Source organism: Falco rusticolus, unplaced genomic scaffold (genome assembly GCF_015220075.1).
Source record: "Falco rusticolus isolate bFalRus1 unplaced genomic scaffold, bFalRus1.pri scaffold_96_arrow_ctg1, whole genome shotgun sequence".
Lineage (NCBI taxonomy): Eukaryota > Metazoa > Chordata > Aves > Falconiformes > Falconidae > Falco > Falco rusticolus.
This window is the reverse complement of record NW_023618250.1, coordinates 32,687-57,768: the sequence shown is the minus strand read 5'-3', so window position 1 is coordinate 57,768 and position 25,082 is coordinate 32,687. Positions and strand designations below refer to the sequence as shown.

The following is a 25,082-nucleotide window of genomic DNA, read 5'->3' as shown; positions in this document are numbered from 1 at the left end:
CACCCCCCCCCCCCCCCCCCTCCAGGATGCCATGAGGCTCTACTACGTCTGCACAGCCCCACACTGCGGCCACCGCTGGACCGAGTGACAGCGCCCACGGACCCCCAGGTGGCATCTGTCACCCCCCCACCCCACCCCCAGCACCCAAAGTGGCCCCAGGTGGCATCTGTCACCCCCCTGCGCCCCCAGACCCCTCTGCCCCCCCCCCCCACGGGGTGGCATCTCGGTGTCAATAATAGTTATTTTTGGCAGTGGCTTGTGGTGGTGGCTTTTTTTTGGGGGGGGGGGTGGGGGGGTGGGGGAGGGGCTGAACTTGAACCTGGGCGGGGAATGGGGGAGCTTTTTGGGGGGGTTCCCAAGCTGGGGGTGGGGCAGCCCGAACTGGGGGGCTTTGGGGCTTGTGGGGAGCGGGTTGTGTGTGTGGGACCCCCCCCCCTCCTGTCACACCCTCCTTCCCCCCCCCCCCCCGTCACACCCTCCTTCCCCCCCCCCCGTCACCCCTCCCCCTCCCCAATCCTGTCACCCCCCCCTCCCCTCCCCATCCTGTCACACACACACACCCCTCCCCCTCCTGTCACCCCCCATCCCCCTCCTGTCACCCTCCATCCCCCCCCCAGGTCGTCCCAAGGGATTTAGAAGCTCCCAGAAGGCTCTGGAAGGTCCCCAGGACAGGCCATTGTCACCTCGGGGGGGGCTTTTGTCCCCAGAGCAGAGGCTCCCCTGTGGGTGCCCCCCCCCCCCCAATATCGCTACGAGACCCCCGCACCCTGCAGCCCCCTGAGCGCCTGGTGGGTCCGACCACAAAACCCCTCGCTTTGAGGCAAAACCGCTTCGTTTTATTATTTTAATCACTTCTAAGAGGCATCGATGGGGTGGGGGTCTGGGGGTCTCCGAGTGGGAAAACAGGGAAAAAATCTACATCCCAGAGCTCGGAATACGGATAAAATTTTGGAATTAGCTGCAGGGTGGGGAGGGGGCTTCCCATTCCCGATCCGTCTGATCCTGCGGGGTGGGGAGGGGGCTTCCCATTCCCGATCCGTCTGATCCTGCGGGGTGGGGAGGGGGCTTCCCATTCCCGATCCCTCTGATCCTGCGGGGTGGGGAGGGGGCTTCCCATTCCCGATCCCTCTGATCCTGCAGGCTGTGGGGTGGGGAGGGGGCTTCCCATTCCCGATCCCTCTGATCCTGCGGGGTGGGGAGGGGGCTTCCCATTCCCGATCCCTCTGATCCTGCGGGGTGGGGAGGGGGCTTCCCATTCCCGATCCCTCTGATCCTGCGGGGTGGGGAGGGGGCTTCCCATTCCCGATCCCTCTGATCCTGCAGGCTGTGGGGTGGGGAGGGGGCTTCCCATTCCCGATCCCTCTGATCCTGCGGGGTGGGGAGGGGGCTTCCCATTCCCGATCCCTCTGATCCTGCGGGGTGGGGAGGGGGCTTCCCATTCCCGATCCCTGGATTTAAAGCGTTTCCAGCCGGCTCCGCACCAGCTCCAGCAGGGAATCCGAATAGGTGCGGAGCAGCACCAGGATCTGGGGATCCAGCGGCACTGCCAGGTGCTGGGCACCGGATCCATGGATACCAGTACCAGATCCATGGATACCGGTACTGGATTCATGGATAATGGCACCGGATTCATCGACACCGGTACCGGATCCACGGATACCGGTACTGGATCCATGGATAACGGCGCCAGATTCATGGATACCAGTACTGGATCCATGGATAATGGCACCAGATCCATGGATAACGGCGCCGGATCCATGGATACCAGTACTGGATCTATAGATAACAGTGCCAGATCCATGGATACTGGCACCGGATCCATGGATACCGGCGCCGGATCCATGGATACCAGTACCAGATCCATGGATACCAGTGCCGGATCCATGGATAACGGTGCCAGATCCATGGATAACGGTGCCGGATCCATGGATACCAGTGCCGGATCCATGGATAACGGCGCCAGATCCATGGATAACGGCGCCAGATCCATGGATACTGGTGCCGGATTCATGGATACCAGTACTGGATCCGTGGATAACGGCACTGGATTCATGGATACCAGTACTGGATCCGTGGATAAGGGCACTGGATTCATGGATACCAGTACTGGATCCGTGGATAAGGGCACTGGATTCATGGATACCAGTACTGGATCCGTGGATAAGGGCACTGGATTCATGGATACCAGTACTGGATCCGTGGATAACGGCACTGGATTCATGGATACCAGTACTGGATCCGTGGATACTGGCACCGGATCCATGGATAACTGCGCCGGATCCATGGATAATGGCGCGGGAACGCAGCTCCGCTTGCAGCCAGGCAAAAAAGGCAGCAAACGCGGTCCTGGGGGGGGGGCTCTCCTCGGTGGGCTCAACCCCCAGGGTCACCTGTGGGGGAGGGGGGGGGGGGGCTTTGGTGGGTGCTTAACCCCCCCCTCCCAGCACCAAACTGGTTTGGGGGGGGCTCTGACCCCACTGCTGTGGCCAAAACACCTGCCCCCCCCCCCCCCCCCCGGGGGAAAAAGCAGTGAAAGACACCCCCACACACCACACACCCCACCCCCCCAAATTAAAACGCTGTGAATTAGGGGGAGGGGTCCCCATTTTGGGGGGCACCCACCTGGTCGTAGAGCTCCAGCGCTTCCTGGAAGTGGGTGCGCAGCAGCTGGAGGGCGGCGGTGAAGGCGGCGAGGGGGGGAGGGGCGCCTGGGGGGGCACCACAGCTGCCGTCAGCTGCGCCCCCCACCCCCCTGGGGGGGGGCAAACCCCCCTCTCGACCCATTGGGGGGGGGGGGGCAAAGGAACCCCCTCCTCACCCTCAAGCTCACCTGTGGCCTGGCCTGCGTCAGAGTGCAGTTCCTCTCCCAGTTTCTCTTCCAGTTCATTTCCTGGTTCCACTTCCTCTTCTGATTCCTTTCCTGGTTCCTCTCCCGGTTCATTTCCTGGTTCCTTTCCCAGTTCCTCTCTCAGTTCATTTCCTGGCTCGTTTCCCAGTTCCTCTCCCAGTTCATTTCCTGGCTCGTTTCCCAGTTCATTTCCTGGCTCATTTCCCAGTTCCTCTTCTGGTTCTTCTCCCAGTTCCCCTCCCAGTTCATTTCCTGGTTTGTTTCCCAGTTCCTCTTCTGGTTCCTTTCCCGCTTCCTCTTCCGGTTCCTCTCTCTGTTCATTTCCTGGTTCGTTTCCCAGTTCCTCTTCCGATTCCTCTCCCAGTTCATTTCCTGGTTCGCTTCCCAGTCCATTTCCCAGTTCCTCTTCCGATTCCTCTCCCAGTTCATTTCCTGGTTCGTTTCCCAGTCCATTTCCCAGTTCCTCTTCCGATTCCTCTCCCAGTTCATTTCCTGGTTCGCTTCCCAGTCCATTTCCCAGTTCCTCTTCCGATTCCTCTCCCAGTTCATTTCCTGGTTCGTTTCCCAGTCCATTTCCCAGTTCCTCTTCCGATTCCTCTCCCAGTTCATTTCCTGGTTCGTTTCCCAGTCCATTTCCCAGTTCCTCTTCCGATTCCTCTCCCAGTTCATTTCCCAGTCCATTTCCCAGTTCCTCTTCCGATTCCTCTCCCAGTTCATTTCCTGGTTCGTTTCCCAGTCCATTTCCCAGGTCCTCTTCCGATTCCTCTCCCAGTTCATTTCCTGGTTCATTTCCCAGTCCATTTCCCAGTTCCTCTTCCGGTTCCCAATGTTTTCCACCCAGCGCTTCCTACAGTTGACGGAAGCACCGCTGAGCCCAGCCCGCGATCCCAAAATCCCATTTTTTGTTTATTTTTCCCCCCCCCCAAAAAATAAAAATTTCGCCCCTCGGGCGGAAAAAATCCAACCTGGATCCGCTGCAGCTCCCGGGGGAGGTCGGGGTGGTCCCGGAGCGGCTCCTGGGTGTGGGGAGGGGGCTGGGAATGTGCCCGGGGGGCGAAGGCACCCGCCAGCCTGCAGGAGGGGACTGGGAATGGGACTGGGAAGGGGACTGGGAAGGGGACTGGGAATGGGAAGCCCCCTCCCCACCCCGCAGGGTAAGAGGGATCGGGAATGGGAAGCCCCCTCCCCACCCCACAGCCTGCAGGATCAGAGGGATCGGGAATGGGAAGCCCCCTCCCCACCCCACAGCCTGCAGGATCAGAGGGATCGGGAATGGGAAGCCCCCTCCCCACAGCCTGCAGGATCAGAGGGATCGGGAATGGGAAGCCCCCTCCCCACCCCGCAGGATCAGAGGGATCGGGAATGGGAAGCCCCCTCCCCACAGCCTGCAGGATCAGAGGGATCGGGAATGGGAAGCCCCCTCCCCACCCCACAGGATCAGAGGGATCGGGAATGGGAAGCCCCCTCCCCACCCCACAGGATCAGAGGGATCGGGAATGGGAAGCCCCCTCCCCACCCCGCAGGATCAGAGGGATCGGGAATGGGAAGCCCCCTCCCCACCCCACAGCCTGCAGGATCAGAGGGATCGGGAATGGGAAGCCCCCTCCCCACCCCGCAGGATCAGAGGGATCGGGAATGGGAAGCCCCCTCCCCACCCCGCAGGATCAGAGGGATCGGGAATGGGAAGCCCCCTCCCCACCCCGCAGGATCAGAGGGATCGGGAATGGGAAGCCCCCTCCCCACCCCGCAGGGTAAGAGGGATCGGGAATGGGAAGCCCCCTCCCCACCCCGCAGGATCAGAGGGATCGGGAATGGGAAGCCCCCTCCCCACCCCACAGGATCAGAGGGATCGGGAATGGGAAGCCCCCTCCCCGCAGGATCAGAGGGATCGGGAATGGGAAGCCCCCTCCCCACCCCACAGCCTGCAGGATCAGAGGGATCGGGAATGGGAAGCCCCCTCCCCACCCCGCAGGATCAGAGGGATCGGGAATGGGAAGCCCCCTCCCCACCCCGCAGGGTAAGAGGGATCGGGAATGGGAAGCCCCCTCCCCACCCCGCAGGATCAGAGGGATTGGGAATGGGAAGCCCCCTCCCCGCAGGATCAGAGGGATCGGGAATGGGAAGCCCCCTCCCCACCCCGCAGGGTAAGAGGGATCGGGAATGGGAAGCCCCCTCCCCACCCCGCAGGGTAAGAGGGATCGGGAATGGGAAGCCCCCTCCCCACCCCACAGCCTGCAGGATCAGAGGGATCGGGAATGGGAAGCCCCCTCCCCACCCCGCAGGATCAGAGGGATCGGGAATGGGAAGCCCCCTCCCCACCCCACAGGATCAGAGGGATCGGGAATGGGAAGCCCCCTCCCCACCCCACAGGATCAGAGGGATCGGGAATGGGAAGCCCCCTCCCCACCCCACAGCCTGCAGGATCAGAGGGATCGGGAATGGGAAGCCCCCTCCCCACCCCGCAGGATCAGAGGGATCAGGAATGGGAAGCCCCCTCCCCACCCCACAGCCTGCAGGATCAGAGGGATCAGGAATGGGAAGCCCCCTCCCCACCCCGCAGGATCAGAGGGATCGGGAATGGGAAGCCCCCTCCCCACCCCACAGCCTGCAGGATCAGAGGGATCAGGAATGGGAAGCCCCCTCCCCACCCCGCAGGATCAGAGGGATCGGGAATGGGAAGCCCCCTCCCCACCCCACAGCCTGCAGGATCAGAGGGATCGGGAATGGGAAGCCCCCTCCCCACCCCACAGGATCAGAGGGATCGGGAATGGGAAGCCCCCTCCCCACCCCGCAGGATCAGAGGGATCAGGAATGGGAAGCCCCCTCCCCACCCCGCAGGATCAGAGGGATCGGGAATGGGAAGCCCCCTCCCCACCCTGCAGGGTAAGAGGGATCGGGAATGGGAAGCCCCCTCCCCACCCCGCAGGATCAGAGGGATCGGGAATGGGAAGCCCCCTCCCCACCCACCCCGCAGGATCAGAGGGATCGGGAATGGGAAGCCCCCTCCCCACCCCGCAGGATCAGAGGGATCGGGAATGGGAAGCCCCCTCCCCACCCCACAGCCTGCAGGATCAGAGGGATCGGGAATGGGAAGCCCCCTCCCCACCCCGCAGGATCAGAGGGATCGGGAATGGGAAGCCCCCTCCCCACCCCGCAGGATCAGAGGGATCGGGAATGGGAAGCCCCCTCCCCACCCCGCAGGATCAGAGGGATCGGGAATGGGAAGCCCCCTCCCCACCCCGCAGGATCAGAGGGATCGGGAATGGGAAGCCCCCTCCCCACCCCACAGCCTGCAGGATCAGAGGGATCGGGAATGGGAAGCCCCCTCCCCACCCCGCAGGATCAGAGGGATCGGGAATGGGAAGCCCCCTCCCCACCCCACAGGATCAGAGGGATCGGGAATGGGAAGCCCCCTCCCCACCCCACAGCCTGCAGGATCAGAGGGATCGGGAATGGGAAGCCCCCTCCCCACCCCGCAGGATCAGAGGGATCAGGAATGGGAAGCCCCCTCCCCACCCCACAGCCTGCAGGATCAGAGGGATCAGGAATGGGAAGCCCCCTCCCCACCCCGCAGGATCAGAGGGATCGGGAATGGGAAGCCCCCTCCCCACCCCACAGCCTGCAGGATCAGAGGGATCAGGAATGGGAAGCCCCCTCCCCACCCCGCAGGATCAGAGGGATCGGGAATGGGAAGCCCCCTCCCCACCCCCCAGCCGGCAGGATCAGAGGGATCGGGAATGGGAAGCCCCCTCCCACCCCACAGGATCAGAGGGATCGGGAATGGGAAGCCCCCTCCCCACCCCGCAGGATCAGAGGGATCAGGAATGGGAAGCCCCCTCCCCACCCCGCAGGATCAGAGGGATCGGGAATGGGAAGCCCCCTCCCCACCCTGCAGGGTAAGAGGGATCGGGAATGGGAAGCCCCCTCCCCACCCCGCAGGATCAGAGGGATCGGGAATGGGAAGCCCCCTCCCCACCCACCCCGCAGGATCAGAGGGATCGGGAATGGGAAGCCCCCTCCCCACCCCGCAGGATCAGAGGGATCGGGAATGGGAAGCCCCCTCCCCACCCCGCAGGATCAGAGGGATCGGGAATGGGAAGCCCCCTCCCCACCCACACAGCCTGCAGGATCAGAGGGATCGGGAATGGGAAGCCCCCTCCCCACAGCCTGCAGGATCAGAGGGATCGGGAATGGGAAGCCCCCTCCCCACCCCGCAGGATCAGAGGGATCGGGAATGGGAAGCCCCCTCCCCACCCCGCAGGATCAGAGGGATCGGGAATGGGAAGCCCCCCTCCCCACCCCGCAGGATCAGAGGGATCGGGAATGGGAAGCCCCCTCCCCACCCCGCAGGATCAGAGGGATCGGGAATGGGAAGCCCCCTCCCCACCCCGCAGGATCAGAGGGATCGGGAATGGAAGCCCCCTCCCCACCCCGCAGGATCAGAGGGATCGGGAATGGGAAGCCCCCTCCCCACCCCGCAGGATCAGAGGGATCGGGAATGGGAAGCCCCCTCCCCACCCCGCAGGGTAAGAGGGATCGGGAATGGCAAGCCCCCTCCCCACCCCGCAGGATCAGACGGATCGGGAATGGCAAGCCCCCTCCCCACCCCACAGCCTGCAGGATCAGAGGGATCGGGAATGGGAAGCCCCCTCCCCACCCCGCAGGATCAGAGGGATCGGGAATGGGAAGCCCCCTCCCCACCCCGCAGATCAGAGGGATCGGGAATGGGAAGCCCCCTCCCCACCCCGCAGGATCAGAGGGATCGGGAATGGGAAGCCCCCTCCCCACCCCGCAGGATCAGAGGGATCGGGAATGGGAAGCCCCCTCCCCGCAGGATCAGAGGGATCGGGAATGGGAAGCCCCCTCCCCACCCCGCAGGGTAAGAGGGATCGGGAATGGGAAGCCCCCTCCCCACCCCGCAGGGTAAGAGGGATCGGGAATGGGAAGCCCCCTCCCCACCCCGCAGGATCAGAGGGATCGGGAATGGGAAGCCCCCTCCCCACCCCACAGCCTGCAGGATCAGAGGGATCGGGAATGGAAGCCCCCTCCCCACCCCACAGGATCAGAGGGATCGGGAATGGGAAGCCCCCTCCCCACCCCGCAGGATCAGAGGGATCAGGAATGGGAAGCCCCCTCCCCACCCCGCAGGATCAGAGGGATCGGGAATGGGAAGCCCCCTCCCCACCCCGCAGGATCAGAGGGATTGGGAATGGGAAGCCCCCTCCCCCACCCCGCAGGATCAGAGGGATCGGGGAATGGGAAGCCCCCTCCCACCCACCCCGCAGGATCAGAGGGATCGGGAATGGAAGCCCCCTCCCCACCCCGCAGGATCAGAGGGATCGGGAATGGGAAGCCCCCTCCCCACCCCGCAGGATCAGAGGGATCGGGAATGGGAAGCCCCCTCCCCACCCCACAGGATCAGAGGGATCGGGAATGGGAAGCCCCCTCCCCACCCCGCAGGATCAGAGGGATCGGGAATGGGAAGCCCCCTCCCCACCCCACAGCCTGCAGGATCAGAGGGATCGGGAATGGGAAGCCCCCTCCCCACCCCGCAGGATCAGAGGGATCGGGAATGGGAAGCCCCCTCCCCACCCCGCAGGATCAGAGGGATCGGGAATGGGAAGCCCCCTCCCCACCCCGCAGGATCAGAGGGATCGGGAATGGGAAGCCCCCTCCCCACCCCGCAGGATCAGAGGGATCGGGAATGGGAAGCCCCCTCCCCACCCCGCAGGATCAGAGGGATCGGGAATGGGAAGCCCCCTCCCCACCCCACAGCCTGCAGGATCAGAGGGATCGGGAATGGGAAGCCCCCTCCCCACCCCGCAGGATCAGACGGATCGGGAATGGGAAGCCCCCTCCCCACCCCGCAGCCGGATCCGGGACCCACCTGCTGTTTTTCTGGCAGCGGGAGAGGAACTGGGCTGAAATGCTGAGGCGCAGGTTCAGGATCCAGTTGCTTTTTTCATCCCCTGGTTCAGGTGCTTTCAGATCCTTCAGGGATCCCCCAAACATCTCTGCAGGCGCGGATCAGGAAGCGTCGGGATCCACCCGGATCGACCGCGCCGGCTCCGTTCTCCCGCCCTTTATCCCGTTACCTCCGGCATCGGTGTCCGTCAGCGTCTCGAAGTGCTGCTTGAGGTACTTCTCCTGCTCGGGGGTCTGGGGTCGGGAGTTGTTCTGGGTTGGGGGCTCCTCCGGCTCCTCCAGCTCCCCAGCGGAGCCCACCGAGCCCCCGTCTCCTGCGACGGAGCCGAAATCGCCTGCGACTGAGCCGAAATCGCCTGCGACGGAGCTGGAACCTCCTGGGACGGAGCCAGGATCTCCTGGGACGGAGCCGGGATCTCCTGGGACGGAGCCGAAATCTCCTGGGACGGAGCCGGAATCTCCTGGGACGGAGCCGGAACCTCCTGGGACGGAGCCGGAACCTCCTGGGACGGAGCCGGAAACTCCTGCGACGGAGCCGGGATCTCCGGCGACGGAGCCGAAATCTCCTGCGACGGAGCCGGGATCTCCTGCGATGGAGCCGGGATCTCCTGGGACGGAGCCGGAACCTCCTGCGATGGAGCCGAGATCGCCTGTGACGGAGCCGGAACCTCCTGCGACGGAGCCGGAACCACCCCCCCGCCCCCGCCCCCACCCCCCCCGTGATGCTCATTACCACGGGGGGGCTTTTACCCCCTGCCCAGGAGCCAAAGCTGCTCCAAGGTGTTCCCTGGACATGAGGGTTCAGCACCAGGAAAACCAGCGCTCCCAGCACCCCGACCCCATTCCCAGTGCCTTCCCGGGACCCCGACCCCATTCCCAGTGCCTTCCTGGGACCCCAACCCCATTCCCAGTGCCTTCCCAGGACCACGACCCCATTCCCAGCACCCCGACCCCATTCCCAGTGCCTTCCTGGGACCCCGACCCCATTCCCAGCGCCTTCCCGGGACCCTGACCCCATTCCCAGTGCCTTCCTGGGACCCCGACCCCATTCCCAGTGCCTTCCCAGGACCCCGACCCCACTCCCAGTGCCTTCCCGGGACCCCAGCCATGCTCCCAGTGCCTTCCCAGGACCCTGGACATGCTCCCGGTGCCTTCCCAGTACCCTGACCACCTTCCCAGTGCCTTCCTTCCCGGGACCCCGAGCCCATTCCCAGTGCCTTCCCAGGACCCTGACCCCATTCCCAGCACCTCCTCGGGACTCCGATCCCAATCCCACTGCCTTCCCGGGACCCCAGCCGTGCTCCCAGCGCCTTCCCAGGACCCCGACCCCATTCCCAGCGCCTTCCCGGGACCCCGATCCCATTCCCAGCGCCTTCCCGGGACCCCGATCCCATTCCCAGTGCCTTCCCGGGACCCCAGCCGTGCTCCCAGTGCCTTCCCAGGACCCCGACCCCATTCCCAGTGCCTTCCCGGGACCCCAGCCGTGCTCCCAGTGCCTTCCCAGGACCCCGACCCCATTCCCAGTGCCTTCCCGGGACCCCAGCCGTGCTCCCAGTGCCTTCCCAGGACCCTGGCCACCCTTCCCGGGACCCCGGCCGTGTTACCTTCAGGCTGCTCGCAGTGTGCCGGCATTCCCAGACCGGGCTCCGGGCTCACGGATTGTAACGGCCTCTCCATCCCCGGAGATTCCAATCCATCATCCAGGCAAAGCTGGGAGAACTGGAAATCCTCGGCGAGGTCACTGGAGGAGCTCTCCACCTGCCGCGGAGAGCGAGCTGATGGCCGTAGAGGGATTTTTATCCCGGAAAGCCGCGACGCTGGCAGGGTGATGGAGGGCGCGGGGGGCAACTGACCTCAGAAAAAAGGGGCTCCAGGGAACCGGGGGGCTCCAGGGGACCCCCGAGGTGGGGTTTGAAGGGGGTGAAGAAGGGGGCGTACGCCTCCGGCCACGTTTTGATGTAGACCCTCCCGGCGCGCTCAGCCCATCGCCCCCGCGGCTGGTAGCTCTGCTGGGGGCTGGGGGCTTCCCTCTTCCCGTCTTCCACTTCTCCCAGCTGGAAAAAAAAAAAAAAGGGGGGGGGGGGTGGGGGGGTGGGTGGGCCGGGAAAAAAGGGGTCTTGCACCTGGCCTCGTTATATTCAATTAATTAAATCACACGGTGACCTACCAGCCTCTTGGCCCACGTGGGCAGCCGGCCGCTGGTGAGGACGCACGCTGGAGCTGGAGGGGGGAGGACGGCGTTAGAGAACGGCGGAAAAACGGGTGGAAAACGGGATGCAGCCGCAGAGGGAACCCCCCCTCCCCCCCCCTCCGTGACTCACGCGGCTCCGAGCCCCCCTCGGAGGGGGTCTGCGGGGCTGGGGCCTCATCCTGCTCCTCCTCGGATGCTCCGGGGGCTGCCGGTTCGCTGGGAATCGCAACGTCCTTTTCCCACCTGGAGGAAGGGAGGACAAACGGGGTGACCGTGCTCCCTCCCCCCCCCCCCCCCCCTGACAGCCAAAACTGGGGGAGGGGGATGGGGATGGGGAGGGGGCTTTTCCCCGCTACCTGGGCTGCTCTGGGGGTCCGGGTTCCTTCTCCTGCTTGGGCTGCAGCAGGTGGAGCTCCAGCAAGTGCCGTTTGATGCTGCTGGTGATTTCCACCCCCAGGTGCCAAATAAAGATGCAGCTGCGGGTAGAAAAAGAGGGGGGGGGGGCGGGTTTTAGGTGAGGTCACCCCTAAATTTTGGCGCCGGGAAGGGGGGGGGGGCTTTACCTTTTTAACCCACCGGAAGCTTCCAGAAGCCTAGAAACCCGGTTTGCCCACGGTTTGATTTTTTGAACCCCTTTACCTGTCCCCGGAGACGGTGAGCAGGCGCTTGCAGTCATGGGTGAACCGCATCCCCGTGACTATTTCTGTGCCGAAAATTAAAAAAAAAAAAAAAAAAGAAAAAATAAAATTTAAAAAAAAAAAAAGGGGGGGGGGGTTGGGGGGTAGGGACACACACGAGACCGTGACCCCCGCCCCCGGCAGCGCTTCCCTTTTCCATAGGGATTTTTTCCCAGTTTTCCGAAAGGGAAACAAACCTGAATGGCCGAATATTTTGGCCACGCGCTCGCCGGAGTGGAAATGGACGAGGGTGATGCTCTTGTCGGAGCAGCTGGTGGCCAAGAAGGTGCCAGAAGGATCCAGCTGCACCTGGGGGACCGGAGCAGGGGATGGGGGGTGGGGTGGGGGTGGGGGTTGGGCTGGAAGGGATCATGGAAGACCACCCGGTCCCCACCCCCTGCCGTAGGGATGTCCCCCAACGTCCCCAGGTCCCCCAACGTCCCCATGTCTCCCAGTGTTTCGACATCCCCCAGCGTCTCCACGTCCCTCAACATCTCCACGTCCCCCAACATCCCCAGGTCCCTCAACGTCTCCACGTCCCCCAACATCCCCAGGTCCCTCAACGTCTCCAGGTCCCTCAACGTCTCCAGGTCCCTCAACGTCTCCACGTCCCTCAACGTCTCCACGTCCCTCAACGTCTCCACGTCCCTCAACGTCTCCACGTCCCCCAACGTCTCCACGTCCCCCAACGTCTCCACGTCCCCCAACGTCTCCAGGTCCCTCAACGTCTCCACGTCCCCCAACATCCCCAGGTCCCTCAACATCTCCAGGTCCCTCAACGTCTCCACGTCCCCCAACGTCTCCACGTCCCTCAACGTCTCCACGTCCCCCAACGTCTCCACGTCCCCCAACGTCCCCAGGTCCCTCAACATCCCCAGGTCCCTCAACGTCTCCAGGTCCCTCAACGTCTCCACGTCCCCCAACGTCTCCACGTCCCTCAACGTCCCCAGGTCCCTCAACATCCCCAGGTCCCTCAACGTCTCCAGGTCCCTCAACGTCTCCACGTCCCCCAACATCCCCAGGTCCCTCAACATCTCCAGGTCCCTCAACGTCTCCACGTCCCCCAACGTCTCCACGTCCCTCAACGTCTCCACGTCCCCCAACGTCTCCACATCCCTCAACGTCTCCACGTCCCCCAACATCTCCACATCCCCCAACGTCCCCAGGTCCCTCAACATCCCCAGGTCCCTCAACATCCCCAGGTCCCTCAACATCCCCAGGTCCCTCAACATCCCCAGGTCCCTCAACATCCCCAGGTCCCTCAACATCCCCAGGTCCCTCAACGTCTCCACGTCCCCCAACATCTCCACATCCCCCAACGTCCCCAGGTCCCTCAACGTCCCCAGGTCCCTCAACATCCCCAGGTCCCTCAACATCCCCAGGTCCCTCAACGTCTCCACGTCCCCCAACATCTCCACATCCCCCAACATCTCCACATCCCCCAACGTCCCCAGGTCCCTCAACATCCCCAGGTCCCTCAACATCCCCAGGTCCCTCAACATCCCCAGGTCCCTCAACATCCCCAGGTCCCTCAACATCCCCAGGTCCCTCAACGTCTCCACGTCCCCCAACATCTCCACGTCCCCCAACGTCCCCAGGTCCCCCAACGTCCCCAGGTCCCCCAACATCCCCAGGTCCCCCAACATCTCCAGGTCCCTCAACGTCTCCACGTCCCCCAACATCTCCACATCCCCCAACGTCCCCAGGTCCCTCAACATCCCCAGGTCCCTCAACATCCCCAGGTCCCTCAACATCCCCAGGTCCCTCAACATCCCCAGGTCCCTCAACGTCTCCACGTCCCCCAACATCTCCACGTCCCCCAACATCTCCACATCCCCCAACATCTCCACATCCCCCAACATCTCCACATCCCCCAACGTCCCCAGGTCCCTCAACATCCCCAGGTCCCTCAACATCCCCAGGTCCCTCAACATCCCCAGGTCCCTCAACGTCTCCACGTCCCCCAACATCTCCACGTCCCCCAACGTCCCCAGGTCCCCCAACGTCCCCAGGTCCCCCAACATCCCCAGGTCCCCCAACATCTCCAGGTCCCTCAACGTCTCCACGTCCCCCAACATCTCCACATCCCCCAACGTCCCCAGGTCCCTCAACATCTCCAGGTCCCTCAACGTCTCCACGTCCCCCAACATCCCCAGGTCCCTCAACATCCCCAGGTCCCTCAACATCTCCAGGTCCCTCAACATCTCCAGGTCCCTCAACATCCCCAGGTCCCCCAATGTCCCCACGTCCCCCAACGTCCCCACGTCTCCCAGCATCTCCACATCCCCCAGTGTTTCGACATCCCCCAACGTCCCCAGGTCCCTCAACATCTCCAGGTCCCTCAACGTCTCCACGTCCCCCAACATCTCCAGGTCCCCCAACTTCTCCACATCCCCCCATATCTCCTCCTCCCCCAACATCTCCAGGTCCCTCAATATCTCCAGGTCCCCCAGCATCTCCACATCCCCCAATGTCTCCAGGTCTCCCAACATCCCCACGTCTCCCAACATCCCCACGTCCCCCAACGTCTCCACGTCCCCCAACGTCCCCACGTCCCCCAACGTCCCCACGTCCCTCAGTATCTCCACATCCCCCAACGTCTCCATGTCCCCAGGTCCCCCAGTGTCTCCACTTCCCCCAACTTCTCCACGTCCCCCCATATCTCCTCCTCCCCCAACATCTCCAGGTCCCCCAACATCTCCATGTCCCCCCATATCTCCTCCTCCCCCAACATCTCCAGGTCCTCCAATGTCTCCACGTCCCCAGGTCCCCCAGTGTCTCCACTTCCCCCAACTTCTCCACGTCCCCCCATATCTCCTCCTCCCCCAACATCTCCAGGTCCCCCAACGTCTCCACGTCCCCCCATATCTCCTCCTCCCCTAACATCTCCAGGTCCCCCAACGTCTCCACGTCCCCAGGTCCCCCAGTGTCTCCACTTCCCCCAACTTCTCCACGTCCCCCCGTATCTCCTCCTCCCCCAACATCTCCAGGTCCCCCAACATCTCCACGTCCCCCCATATCTCCTCCTCCCCCAACATCTCCAGGTCCCCCAACATCTCCATGTCCCCCCATATCTCCTCCTCCCCCAACATCTCCAGGTCCCCCAACATCTCCATGTCCCCCCATATCTCCACCTCCCCCAACATCTCCAGGTCCCCCAACGTCTCCACGTCCCCCCGTATCTCCTCCTCCCCTAACATCTCCAGGTCCCCCAACATCTCCACGTCCCCCCATATCTCCTCCTCCCCCAACATCTCCAGGTCCCCCAACGTCTCCACGTCCCCCCGTATCTCCTCCTCCCCCAACATCTCCAGGTCCCCCAACGTCTCCACGTCCCCCCGTATCTCCTCCTCCCCCAACATCTCCAGGTCCCCCAACATCTCCATGTCCCCCCATATCTCCACCTCCCCCAACATCTCCAGGTCCCCCAACGTCTCCACGTCCCCCCGTATCTCCTCCTCCCCCAACATCTCCAGGTCCCCCAACGTCTCCACGTCCCCCCGTATCTCCTCCTCCCCCAACATCTCCAGGTCCCCCAACGTCTCCACGTCCCCCCGTATCTCCTCCTCCCCCAACATCTCCAGGTCCCCCAACGTCTCCATGTCCCCCCGTATCTCCTCCTCCCCCAACATCTCCAGGTCCCCCAACATCTCCACGTCCCCCCATATCTCCACGTCCCCAGGTCCCTCCAGGCGGCCGCTCTTGAGGATCCTGACGGCTCAGCCCCGAGCCCTTCGGCACCGCGACACCCACCCAGCCCCCCCCGCAGCCCCGAGGGAGCTGCCGTGGGGTGGGAATCACCCTCCTACCTTCAACAACGCGCCGTCTTCACCTTGCGAGCCCTTGTAGCACCGCTGGAGCTTCCCGCTGGCCGTGCCGTACACCCTGCCGGGACACCGGGATGCGGTCAACCCCCCACCCCCCACCCCGAGGTGACACCGGGATGATGATCCCGAGGTCTGATCCAGCGTGGAAAAGCACCTTCACCTGACATTCCTGTCCTGGCAGGCAACGGCCACGTGTTTCTGCGTGATGTCGACGTCCATGTCGTACAGGGTGGTTTTCTCGGCGACGTGATGCGTCCTAACGAAGCTGAAACCGTCTGAGAACTGGAAGGAGACCGGGAAGAACCCGTTGATTCCCGTTTCCATCCCGTTTTTTTTTTTGGGGGGTGGGGAAATAGCGAATCCCCGCCGAGATGCTGCTAACCCACCTTTTGAGCGCGGCGGAAATAAATGCTTTTATCGGCACCGCAGCTCACCAGCTGAAGGTCCCCGTCGCCTGAGCGAAGGGAGGGAGGGGGAAGGGCGATCAGAGAGCGCATGCATCCCAAATTCCCCCCTCCCCCCCCCCAATGAATCCAAAAAATGATTCTTTACAAATAAATCCATTAAAGAACGAGTCTTTGAGGAATCCAAGGGGGAAATCGCCCCGCTGCGGATCCCTTCCAAGGGACAACTCGTTTGGAGACGTCTTTTTCCACCGACAACACCCCCCCTAACGAGCCATTTGGAGTTTGGATATGTAAATCCCGGGAGGAAAAAGCCGTTTTTAAAGGGAAATTTGGCCACAATCCGGCCACCTACCAGCAAATTTGACCGACGTTACGGCAGAGGAGTGATCATCCAGGGTTTGCTCCAGCTTGTAGTTCTCGCCTACGTTGAGGACGTGGAGAAGCCGGTCTCTGCTCGCTGAAGCCAGCAGCGCCGCTCCTGGAGCCGTGGGAAAAGAGGGAATTAGGAAAACGATGAGTTTTTGCTCACATCCCCCCCGCCCCCCCCCCCAAATGATGAGGTAAACCCAGTTTTTAAGTGGGGTGTTCAAGGGGGAGCCAAGGGGACGGGTACCCCCAGCTCCCAGGACTTCTCAAGAAAGACTTTTTTTTTTTTTTTTTTATTTGCAAAACTCCTTTCTCAGGATCCTTGGGTGAGGGAGGAGCTTTCCCCCAGGGAAAAACGGATCACCGGGGAGCCCAGCGCCCCCCCCTCCCCCCCCCCGCCTCCGAGGCTCACCGAGGATTGAAGTGGGGGTGACTTTGGGGGTGTCGGGGACCCTCACCGGTCTCCGGCTTTGAATACGCCAAGCAAAGAATTTCCGAATCGTGAGCCTCCACCTTGGCCACCTCCCGCATGTGCTGCAGCTCGTGGATCCTGCAAGGAAAGCGCCCCGCCCCCCCAACCCCCCCCCCCCCCCAAAAAAACCCCAAACAAACAAAACACAAAAAAAAAAACCAGGGAAGCAATGCCGGAATACCGTCGTTGGGAATGAGGGGAGGGGGCTTGGAGATGCTAAAACCCGCGGTGGGAGCGGTACCCAGCCCCCGCTTGCCTGAGGGTCCCTCCTCTGTCCCCCGATGCCAAGTGCTCCCCGTCGGGGCTGAGCTGCATCACCCGCACCCCAAACCTGACGTCGAGGGGACCCACGTTCTCGCTTCGCTCGAGCGCGCCGGAGGAGTCCTGCAGGTGCTGCGTGTCGTTGTCCACGTAGATGATGTTCAGGAGGGTCTTGGCACGGGGTGGGGGTGGGGAAGAGGGGATGCTCAGGCCCCCAGCAGAGCGCCGGTGGCTCTTTGGGGAGGAGGGGAGCCCACCCACGTCACCCAACTGCTTCCAACAGCCCTGCTTTCTTTTTTCCAGGTTTCCCACCCAGGAAAAAGCAGGATTTGAGAAGCACGGCCGTTGTCCTTTGGTTGTTTGGACAGAAAAAGCGAGGGCAGGAGGGTGGGAAACCATTTCCAGGCTCGCTATAATCACCCAAACCCACCACCCACCACCCCCCCGTCTCGGGCAGCACCTCTGTACCCAGAGCGGCAAAAAGCCGATGGGAATTGCCCTGAAACCTCAGTTTCCAGAAGCAAATCCCATAAAGATGAAAGCAGGGGAGCCGGCTGAGCTCCCCCCAGCCGCTGGCGTGGTTTTTGAGGGGCTGCCTTAAAACAGGGAGGTGGGATGCAGCCCCCCCCCCGCCTCATTACCGTGCTGTAGGTGCTGCCCTGGATGGGGCCCGTGGATCCGCTTCCCAAAGTCCAGGCACGGATGGTGTTGTCCGAGGAACACGTCAGGAAAGAGCCGGGAGGCAGGCAGGACCTCCCCTCCTCAAATTCGGGGTACACCTGCACCCGGGGGCTCCGTGTTAGGGTGGGGGAAGGGAAAGAGGGTCGTGGGTGCCCCGAATCCCCCCCCCCCACCCCCCACCCCCACCCTTTCTGTGGGACCTGCTCGGCCTCACCTCGACGCTCCAGACGAAGGAGCTGTGGAAAAGATCCGACCACACTTTCCTGATAGCCCAGGGGTCCCCCACAGCCCAGACGTAGACGCTGTGGTCCTTGTAGACGCAGGACAGCCAGCGGTTGCGGGTGTCGTAAGCCAAAGCGATGGTGTCGGGGTACACCAGGTCCGGCCGCCTTCGGGGAAAAGGCAGAGGGGGGAGTGGGATCCTATCCCAAAGGAACAGGTTTTGGGGGGGGGGGGGGGGGGCCTGAGCCCTCCAGACCCCCCCCCCCGAGCGCTCCGCCATAGGTGGGTTTAATTTGCAAATGATACGACGACAGGCAGCACTGAGAAAAAAGGGGAAAACGAAGTTCTGCCCCCCACCCCCACCCCCCCATCTCCCAATCTGATGATGGAAACCGCGCCGGGGGGGTGGGGTGGGGGGGTGTCCCTGCGCCTTGGGGGTGTCCCTGCTGTCCCTTTAGCCGTGGGGTACCTGGGGGGGGGGGGCTGGGTGACATCCACGCCCAGGGGGTGAGGTTTGGGGAGATCACACAGGTAGCTCATGTCCCAAGCCTGGAAAATCCTGACGGTGCCGTCGGCGCAGCCGCAATATATCAGCTCCTCGCCGAGGCAGAGGCAATTTGCCAGCGGCACCTGCGGCCAAAAACGGGTCAGGTCCCTCCCCGCTGGTGGGCTTCACCCTGGGGGGGGTGGGGGGGTGGGGGGGGGGGGGATCTGGGGAGCCCCTTCCCACCTTTAGAGTGACGTGTTGCTCCAGCACCCGCTTCTGGTTGAAGCGGCAGAGCAGCCCCGAGGAAGAGAGGCAGAAGACGCTGCCCGACGTCCGCCCTCGGCCGCACGCCACGCCGCAGAAAACGCTGTCGTGGAGCTCCCCCAGCACCCCCGAGCGACCCACCAGCGGCACCGGCTCGTTAATCTGTAAAGCAGGCGGGCGCCAATTCCATCTTAACGAGCGTTAACGAAGGCAACGGTTCCCGACCCTCTGGAGGAGGCGCGGCCCTGGATTCGAAGCATCCAGCATTTTTGGGGGGGCAAACTTGGTGATTTGGGGGTTCCTTTGATGGAAACCGCCCCACTCCCACGTGCCGGCGGTGGGAAAGGACACCCCTCACCTTCAGCTCTCGGGAGGAATCCAAGAACCAGAACTTGACGTGGCGTTGGCCCACGGTGACGAAGTAGCCGGCGTCGGAGAAGGAGACGGCCGTCACTTTGCAGGACACTTTGTTGGAGGCCACCAGGGAACCCTTCTGCTCAAGGAGAATCAGACACAAAGAAGCGGTAACCCCCAAAAGTATGGAGCCCCGGGGGGAAAAAAATGGGAAAAGGGGGAAGAAATGGAAAAGGGGGGGGGGGGAATGGCGAAGGGTGGGAAAAAAATGGAAAAGGGGGGTGGGAAAAAAAGGGAAAAGTGGGGGAAAAAATGGGAAAGGGGAGAAAAAAAATGGCAAAGGGGTGGGAAAAGTGGAAAAGGGTGGCAAAAAATGGCCAAAGGGGGGGCAAAAAATGGGCAAAGGGCGGGAAAGACAGGGCAAAGGGCGGGAAAGACAGGGCAAAGGGCGGGAAAGACAGGGCAAAGGGCGGGAAAGACAGGGCAAAGGGCGGGAAAGACAGGGCAAAGGGCGGGAAAGACAGGGCAAAGGGCGGGAAAGACAGGGCAAAGGGCGGGAAAGACAGGGCAAAGGGCGGGAGAAATGGAAAAGGGGGAAAAAATGTAAACGGGGAAAAATGGCAAAGGGCGGGGGAAAAACCGGCAACGGGCGGGGGAAAAACCGGCAACGGGCGGGGGAAAAACCGGCAACGGGGGGGAAAAAGACGGCAACGGGCGGGGGAAAAACCGGCAACGGGCGGGAAAAAGACGGCAACGGGGGGGAAAAAGACGGCAACGGGGGGGAAAAAGACGGCAACGGGGGGGGAAAAAGACGGCAACGGGCGGGGAAAAAGACGGCAACGGGCGGGGAAAAAGACGGCAACGGGCGGGAAAAAGACGGCAACGGGCGGGAAAAAGACGGCAACGGGCGGGGAAAAGACGGCAACGGGCGGGAAAAAGACGGCAAAGGGCGGGAAAAAGACGGCAACGGGCGGGGAAAAGACGGCAAAGGGCGGGGAAAAAAAGGGCAAAGGGCGGGGAAAAAAGGGCAAAGGGCGGGGAAAAAAAGGGCAAAGGGCGGGGAAAAAAAGGGCAAAGGGCGGGGAAAAAAGGGCAAAGGGCGGGGAAAAAAGGGCAAAGGGCGGGGAAAAAAGGGCAAAGGGCGGGGAAAAAAGGGCAAAGGCGGGGAAAAAAAGGGGCAAAGGGCGGGGAAAAAAGGGCAAAGGGCGGGGAAAAAGGCAAAGGGGCGGGGAAAAAAAGGGCAAAGGGCGGGGAAAAAAGGGCAAAGGGGCGGGGAAAAAAAGGGCAAAGTGCGGGGAAAAAAGGGCAAAGGGCGGGGGAAAAAAGGGCAAAGGGGCGGGGAAAAAGGGCAACGGGCGGGGAAAAAAGGGCAAAGGGCGGGGAAAAAAGGGCAAAGGGCGGGGAAAAAAGGGCAAAGGGCGGGGAAAAAAAGGGCAAAGGGCGGGAAAAAAAGGGCAAAGGGCGGGAAAAGATGGCAAAGGGCGGGGGAAAAAAGGGCAAAGGGCGGGGAAAAAAGGGCAAAGGGCGGGGAAAAAAGGGCAAAGGGCGGGGAAAAAAGGGCAAAGGGCGGGGAAAAGATGGCAAAGGACGGGAAAAAAAGGGCAAAGGGCGGGGAAAAGACGGCAAAGGGCGGGAAAAAGACGGCAAAGGGCGGGGAAAAGACGGCAAAGGGCGGGAAAAAGACGGCAAAGGGCGGGGAAAAGACGGCAAAGGGGGGTGGGGAATGGAAAAGGGTGGGGAAAAAAATGGGCCAGAGCTCACCTTCCAGTCCCAAACGTTGACCACCATGTCATGGGGACACCCCACGGACACCAGGTACTCGGCACGGGGGGAGAAGGTGACACAAGCCACGCCACGCTTGTGCCCGTGCAACGCCAAGACCTGCGCCCGTTCCTCCACGTCCCACACGCGGACGGCCGGTCGGTGCCCGGTCTGGGGGAAAAAAAGCAGGGCAGGAGCTTTTCTCCCAGTTCACCAGTCCCCACGGCCACCCAGTGTGGCTGGTCCCACCCTCCCAGTACAATCCCAACACTGGAATGGGAGTAAGGATGCTCCGGAGCGCGGCATGGAGAAGGAATTCCTTTATCACAGCCAGCGCCGGATACCCGGAGGATGGTGCCCCACATTTTAGCCAAAATTATATATATATTCATCAGCAAATCCATAATTATTCATTCAGCGTGCGGCACGATAGTAATTAAGCGTCCTTACAGGTAATTTAGAAAATTTTGGGGGGGGGGGGGGGGGGGGGGGCTCAAACAACAGGCGACCCCATTGCAGCAGGATTGAGCCTCGGGGTGCTTTCCCTGCGTGGAGGCGGCCGGATCGCAGCTCAGCATTTTTTTGGCAAGTTTGATTTCAGCTCTGGCTTTCCCAAAAGGTTTTGATTTGATTTGATTTATTTAATTCCTCCTTGGAATTATCAATTAACTTCCTCTTCACCCTAGAAAGCTGCACACTTAAGATTTGTTGGTAATTATCCGGAATGATTGGACCGCAATAAACAATACACGGGCACTAAACCCAAATCGGGTGGAAAACCCCCAAAAAAAGGGAGGAATAACCTTGGCTACCCCGCCGGCACTGGGAGAGCCAAAACGGGGCTGTTGGTAGCCACACATCGGCGGGACCCACCTCTCCGGTGACAATCAGCTTCCCATCGGGAGAGAAGTCCAAGGCGCTCAGGGTTCTCCTGGAAAATATTACGCTGGCTTTAACGACGGGGCTACTTTGGGGGGAAAACTGAGCTTTTTGGGGAAGGGAAGGGCAAAAAAAAATACCGGGAGTTGTGCCAACATCCCTGCGGAAACCTGACGGAGGGCACAGCTTGTGTTTGGGGGGGACCTGGAGGTGTCTGGGGAGGACCTGGAGGTGTTGGGGGGCACCTGGAGGTGTTACGGGGGCACCTGGAGGTGTCTGGGGAGGACCTGGAGGTGTCTGGGGAGGACCTGGAGGTCTTACGGGGAGGACCTGGAGGCGTTTGGGGGGCACCTGGAGGTGTCGGCGGGGGGGGAGCTGGAGGTGTTGGGGGGCACCTAGAGGTGTTACAGGGGCACCTGGAGGTGTCCGGGGAGGACCTGGAGGTGTTGGGGGGGCACCTGGAGATGTCTGGGGAGGACCTGCAGGTGTTGGGGGGCACCTGGAGGTGTCGGGGGGGGAGCTGGAGGTGTTGGGGGACACCTAGAGGTGTTGGGGGGCACCTGGAGGTGTTACGGGGAGGACCTGGAGGTGTCTGGGGAGGACCTGGAGGTGTTGGGGGGCACCTGGAGGCGTTTGGGGGGCACCTGGAGGTGTCGGGGGGCACCTAGAGGTGTTTGGGGGGCACCTAGAGGTGTCTGGGGAGGACCTGGAGGTGTTGGGGGGCACCTGGAGGTGTTGGGGGGAGGACCTGGAGGTGTCTGGGGGGTACTTGGAGCTGTTGAGGTGGTGTTTGGGGGTACCTGGAGTTGTTTGGGGGGGTACCTGGAAGCATTCAGGTGGTGTTTGGGGGTACCTGAAGCTGTTCGGGGAGTAGATAGAGCTGTTCAGGTGGTGTTTGGGGGTACCTGGAAGCGTTCAGGGGGTACCTGGAAGTGTTCAGGGGGTGTTTGGGGGTACCTGGAAGTGTTCGGGTGATGCTTCAGAGTACCTGGAGTTGTTCAGGTGAAGTTTGGGGGTACCTGGGGCCACCTAGAGGTGTTCAGGTGATGTCTGGGGGTACCTGGGGGTGTTCGGGGCTACCTAGAGGTGTTCAGGTGACGTTGAGGGGTACCTGGGGGTGTTCAGGGGGTACCTGGAGGTGTTCAGGTGACGTTTGGAAGTACCTGGGGGTGTTCGGGGGGTACCTAGAGGTATTCAGGTGATGTTTGGGGGTACCTGGGGTGTTTGGGTGATGTTTGGGGGTACCTGGGGGTGTTCAGGGGGTACCTAGAGGTGTTCAGGTGATGTTTAGGGGTACCTGGAGGTGTTCAGGTGACATTTGGAAGTACCTGGGGGTGTTCAGGGGGGTACCTAGAGGTATTCAGGTGATGTTTGGGGGTACCCGGAGGTGTTTGGGGGGTACCTGAGGTGTTCGGGTGATGTTTGGGGGTACCTGGGGGTGTTCGGGGGGTACCTGGAGGTGTTTGGGTGACGTCTGGGGGTACCTGGGGGTGTTCAGAGGGTACCTGGGGGTGTTTGGGTGACGTCTGGGGGTACCTGGGGGTGTTCGGGGGGTACCTGGGGGTGTTTGGGTGACGTCTGGGGGTACCTGGGGGTGTTCGGGGGGTACCTGGGGGTGTTTGGGTGACGTCTGGGGGTACCTGGGGGTGTTCAGGGGGTACCTGGGGGTGTTTGGGTGACGTCTGGGGGTACCTGGGGGTACCAGGGGGTACCTGGGGGTACCTGGAGGCGTTGAGGATGTGTCTCTGCGTGTTCTCGCGGGGGTTCAAGATGACGACGACGCACCTGGACAGGGAGGGGGGAGGTTCTCACCTGGCTGGGATCAGGGCGGGGGGGGGGAAAGGGGGCGCAGAGGGGTGCGGGGGGTCCCCACAGGCACTCACCCGGCGGGGTAGGCGAGCAGCCCCGCGGCAGGGGCGCAGGCCAAGCCGCTGCTGGTCTGGGCGGTGATTCCCAGCACCTTCTCCAGCACCACCTGGGGGAGAGCAGGATGGAGACCCCCGGGGCGTGAGGCAGATGGGGGGCCTGGGCAGGGGTACAGGGGTACGGGGAGGGGGCCCCGAGGCAGTACTGGGCACCCATGGGCCCCTCAGTGTCCCACCCTTCACCCCTGTGGGTCACCCCGAGGCTGCCCCCCCCCCCACCCCAGGGACCCCCCGAAGTGCCGCCCCGCCCCCCCCCACAGACGCCCCCCAAGTGCCACCCCCGCCCCCCCACCCCACAGACCCCCCCACCCCGCAGACCCCCCCAAGTGAGCCCCGCCCCCCCACACCCCGCAGACCCCCCTCAAGTGCCGCCCCGCCCCAGAGACCCTCACCCACCCCACAGCCCCCCTGAATTACCGCCCCCCCCCCCACCCCACAGACCCCCTCATGTGCCGCTCCGCCCCCCCCCCACCTCACAGACACACACCCCCCCAAAGTGCTGCCCCCCTCCCCCCCCCGCGCCCCTCACCGCCTCCTCCGGGCCCTGGTGCCGCGGCCGCCGCCGCGGGCCGAGGAGCGGAGGCGAGTGGGCCCCGCCGCCCGCCATGGCTGCGCCCACCGCCCCTTACCGCTCCGAACCGCGCGCGGAAAGTCGGTTGGCCCTTCCCATTGGCCACGGTCCACGTCGCTCTCCGCCCGCTTCCCCTGCCTGGCCCAATAGGAGCGCGGAGCCGGGGGGTGAAGCCCCGCCCCGCGCATTGCTGCCCGTCAACACAACGCTCGGCCAATAGCGGGGCAGAACGGGCGCAAAGCCCCGCCCCTCCACTCCCGTAGTCCGCGGGTTCGAGTCCCGGTCATCCAGCACGACGGGGGCCGCTTTACGCGGGAGACGAAGGGGCTTATTAACGGCGCGGGAAGCGGCCGCCCGGCCGAACGGAGCCACCCCGGGAGCTCCACAGCGGTTCCCCGGTGCTGCCCCGGTGCGCAGGCCCCGTTGCCACGGCCACGGTTGTTGCCCCGCCCCCCTCTGCGCGCGCGCGCGCGCCGCCGGCCGTGCGTGCTGACGCAACACGCCGCGTCACGTGAGCCGGCGGCGGCGATGCCCAAGTCGTGCCGAGCCCCGCACTGCTCCAACGCGGCGGGACAAACCCGGCCACCGGGCCGCCGCCTCAGCTTCTACAAGTCGGTACCGACGGCTGGGGGGCGGGGCCTCTGCCCATAGCCCCGCCCACGGGGCGGGGACTGAGGCTGGGGGCGGGGACTGGGTTTGAGCGGGGCCGGCTGGGGGGCCTGGGCCTGGGCCTGGGCCTGGTTCTGGTTCTGAGAGGGCCTGGGGGGATGCTGGGCCCGGGTCTGGGCGTGGGCCTGGGCCTAGGCGGGGAGTCTGGGCCTTAGCGGGGCCTGGGGAGGAGGCCTGGGCCTGAGGGGGATGGGAGCCTCTGGATGGGGGCCTGGGTCGAGGCCTGGGGGGTGGCCGGGCCTGGGTCTGGGCCTAGGGGGGGAGTCTAGGCCTGAGCGGGGCTGGGTCTGAGGGG

General features: G+C 63.3%; 1 protein-coding gene across 2 annotated transcripts; it reads right to left on the bottom strand.

The window, feature by feature from the left end:
- Window positions 1–1,356: 1,356 nt before the first annotated feature.
- On the bottom strand, window positions 1,357–24,563 carry LOC119142235 (WD repeat-containing protein 62-like). Of its 2 annotated transcripts, XM_037374965.1 has the most exons (29): window positions 24,077–24,562; window positions 23,506–23,597; window positions 23,345–23,407; window positions 21,617–21,674; window positions 20,744–20,914; window positions 18,987–19,121; window positions 18,608–18,790; window positions 18,347–18,507; window positions 17,870–18,044; window positions 17,616–17,753; window positions 16,970–17,145; window positions 16,700–16,791; window positions 16,228–16,353; window positions 15,855–15,922; window positions 15,629–15,750; window positions 15,451–15,526; window positions 11,839–11,950; window positions 11,604–11,667; window positions 11,321–11,440; window positions 11,095–11,207; window positions 10,941–10,993; window positions 10,627–10,827; window positions 10,378–10,531; window positions 8,944–9,381; window positions 8,736–8,862; window positions 3,814–3,919; window positions 2,831–3,695; window positions 2,623–2,708; window positions 1,357–2,390 (listed from the first exon to the last, which is right to left on the bottom strand). In XM_037374965.1, the coding sequence occupies exons 1-29, from the start codon at window positions 24,152–24,154 to the stop codon at window positions 1,455–1,457; spliced, it is 5,289 nt and encodes a 1,762-aa protein (XP_037230862.1). In that variant the 5' UTR covers window positions 24,155–24,562; the 3' UTR covers window positions 1,357–1,454. The 2 variants fall into 2 exon arrangements, with proteins under 2 accessions (XP_037230862.1, XP_037230863.1); XM_037374966.1 differs by lacking the exons at window positions 1,357–2,390; window positions 2,623–2,708 and having other exon boundaries at window positions 2,869–3,695; window positions 3,814–3,864; window positions 24,077–24,563.
- Between the last annotated feature and the right edge of the window lie 519 nt (window positions 24,564–25,082).

Bases quoted from the DNA above. Each gene is read 5' to 3' on its own strand.
- LOC119142235 (XM_037374965.1), bottom strand. From the start codon at position 24,154: ATGGCGGGCGGCGGGGCCCACTCGCCTCCGCTCCTCGGCCCGCGGCGG. The intron at 11,951-15,450 runs GTAGGAGGGTGA...CCGGTCCCCCAG, and splicing joins AAGACGGCGCGTTGTTGAAG to GTGCAGCTGGATCCTTCTGG. The intron at 11,208-11,320 runs GTAGCGGGGAAA...CCCTTCCTCCAG, and splicing joins GGACCCCCAGAGCAGCCCAG to GTGGGAAAAGGACGTTGCGA.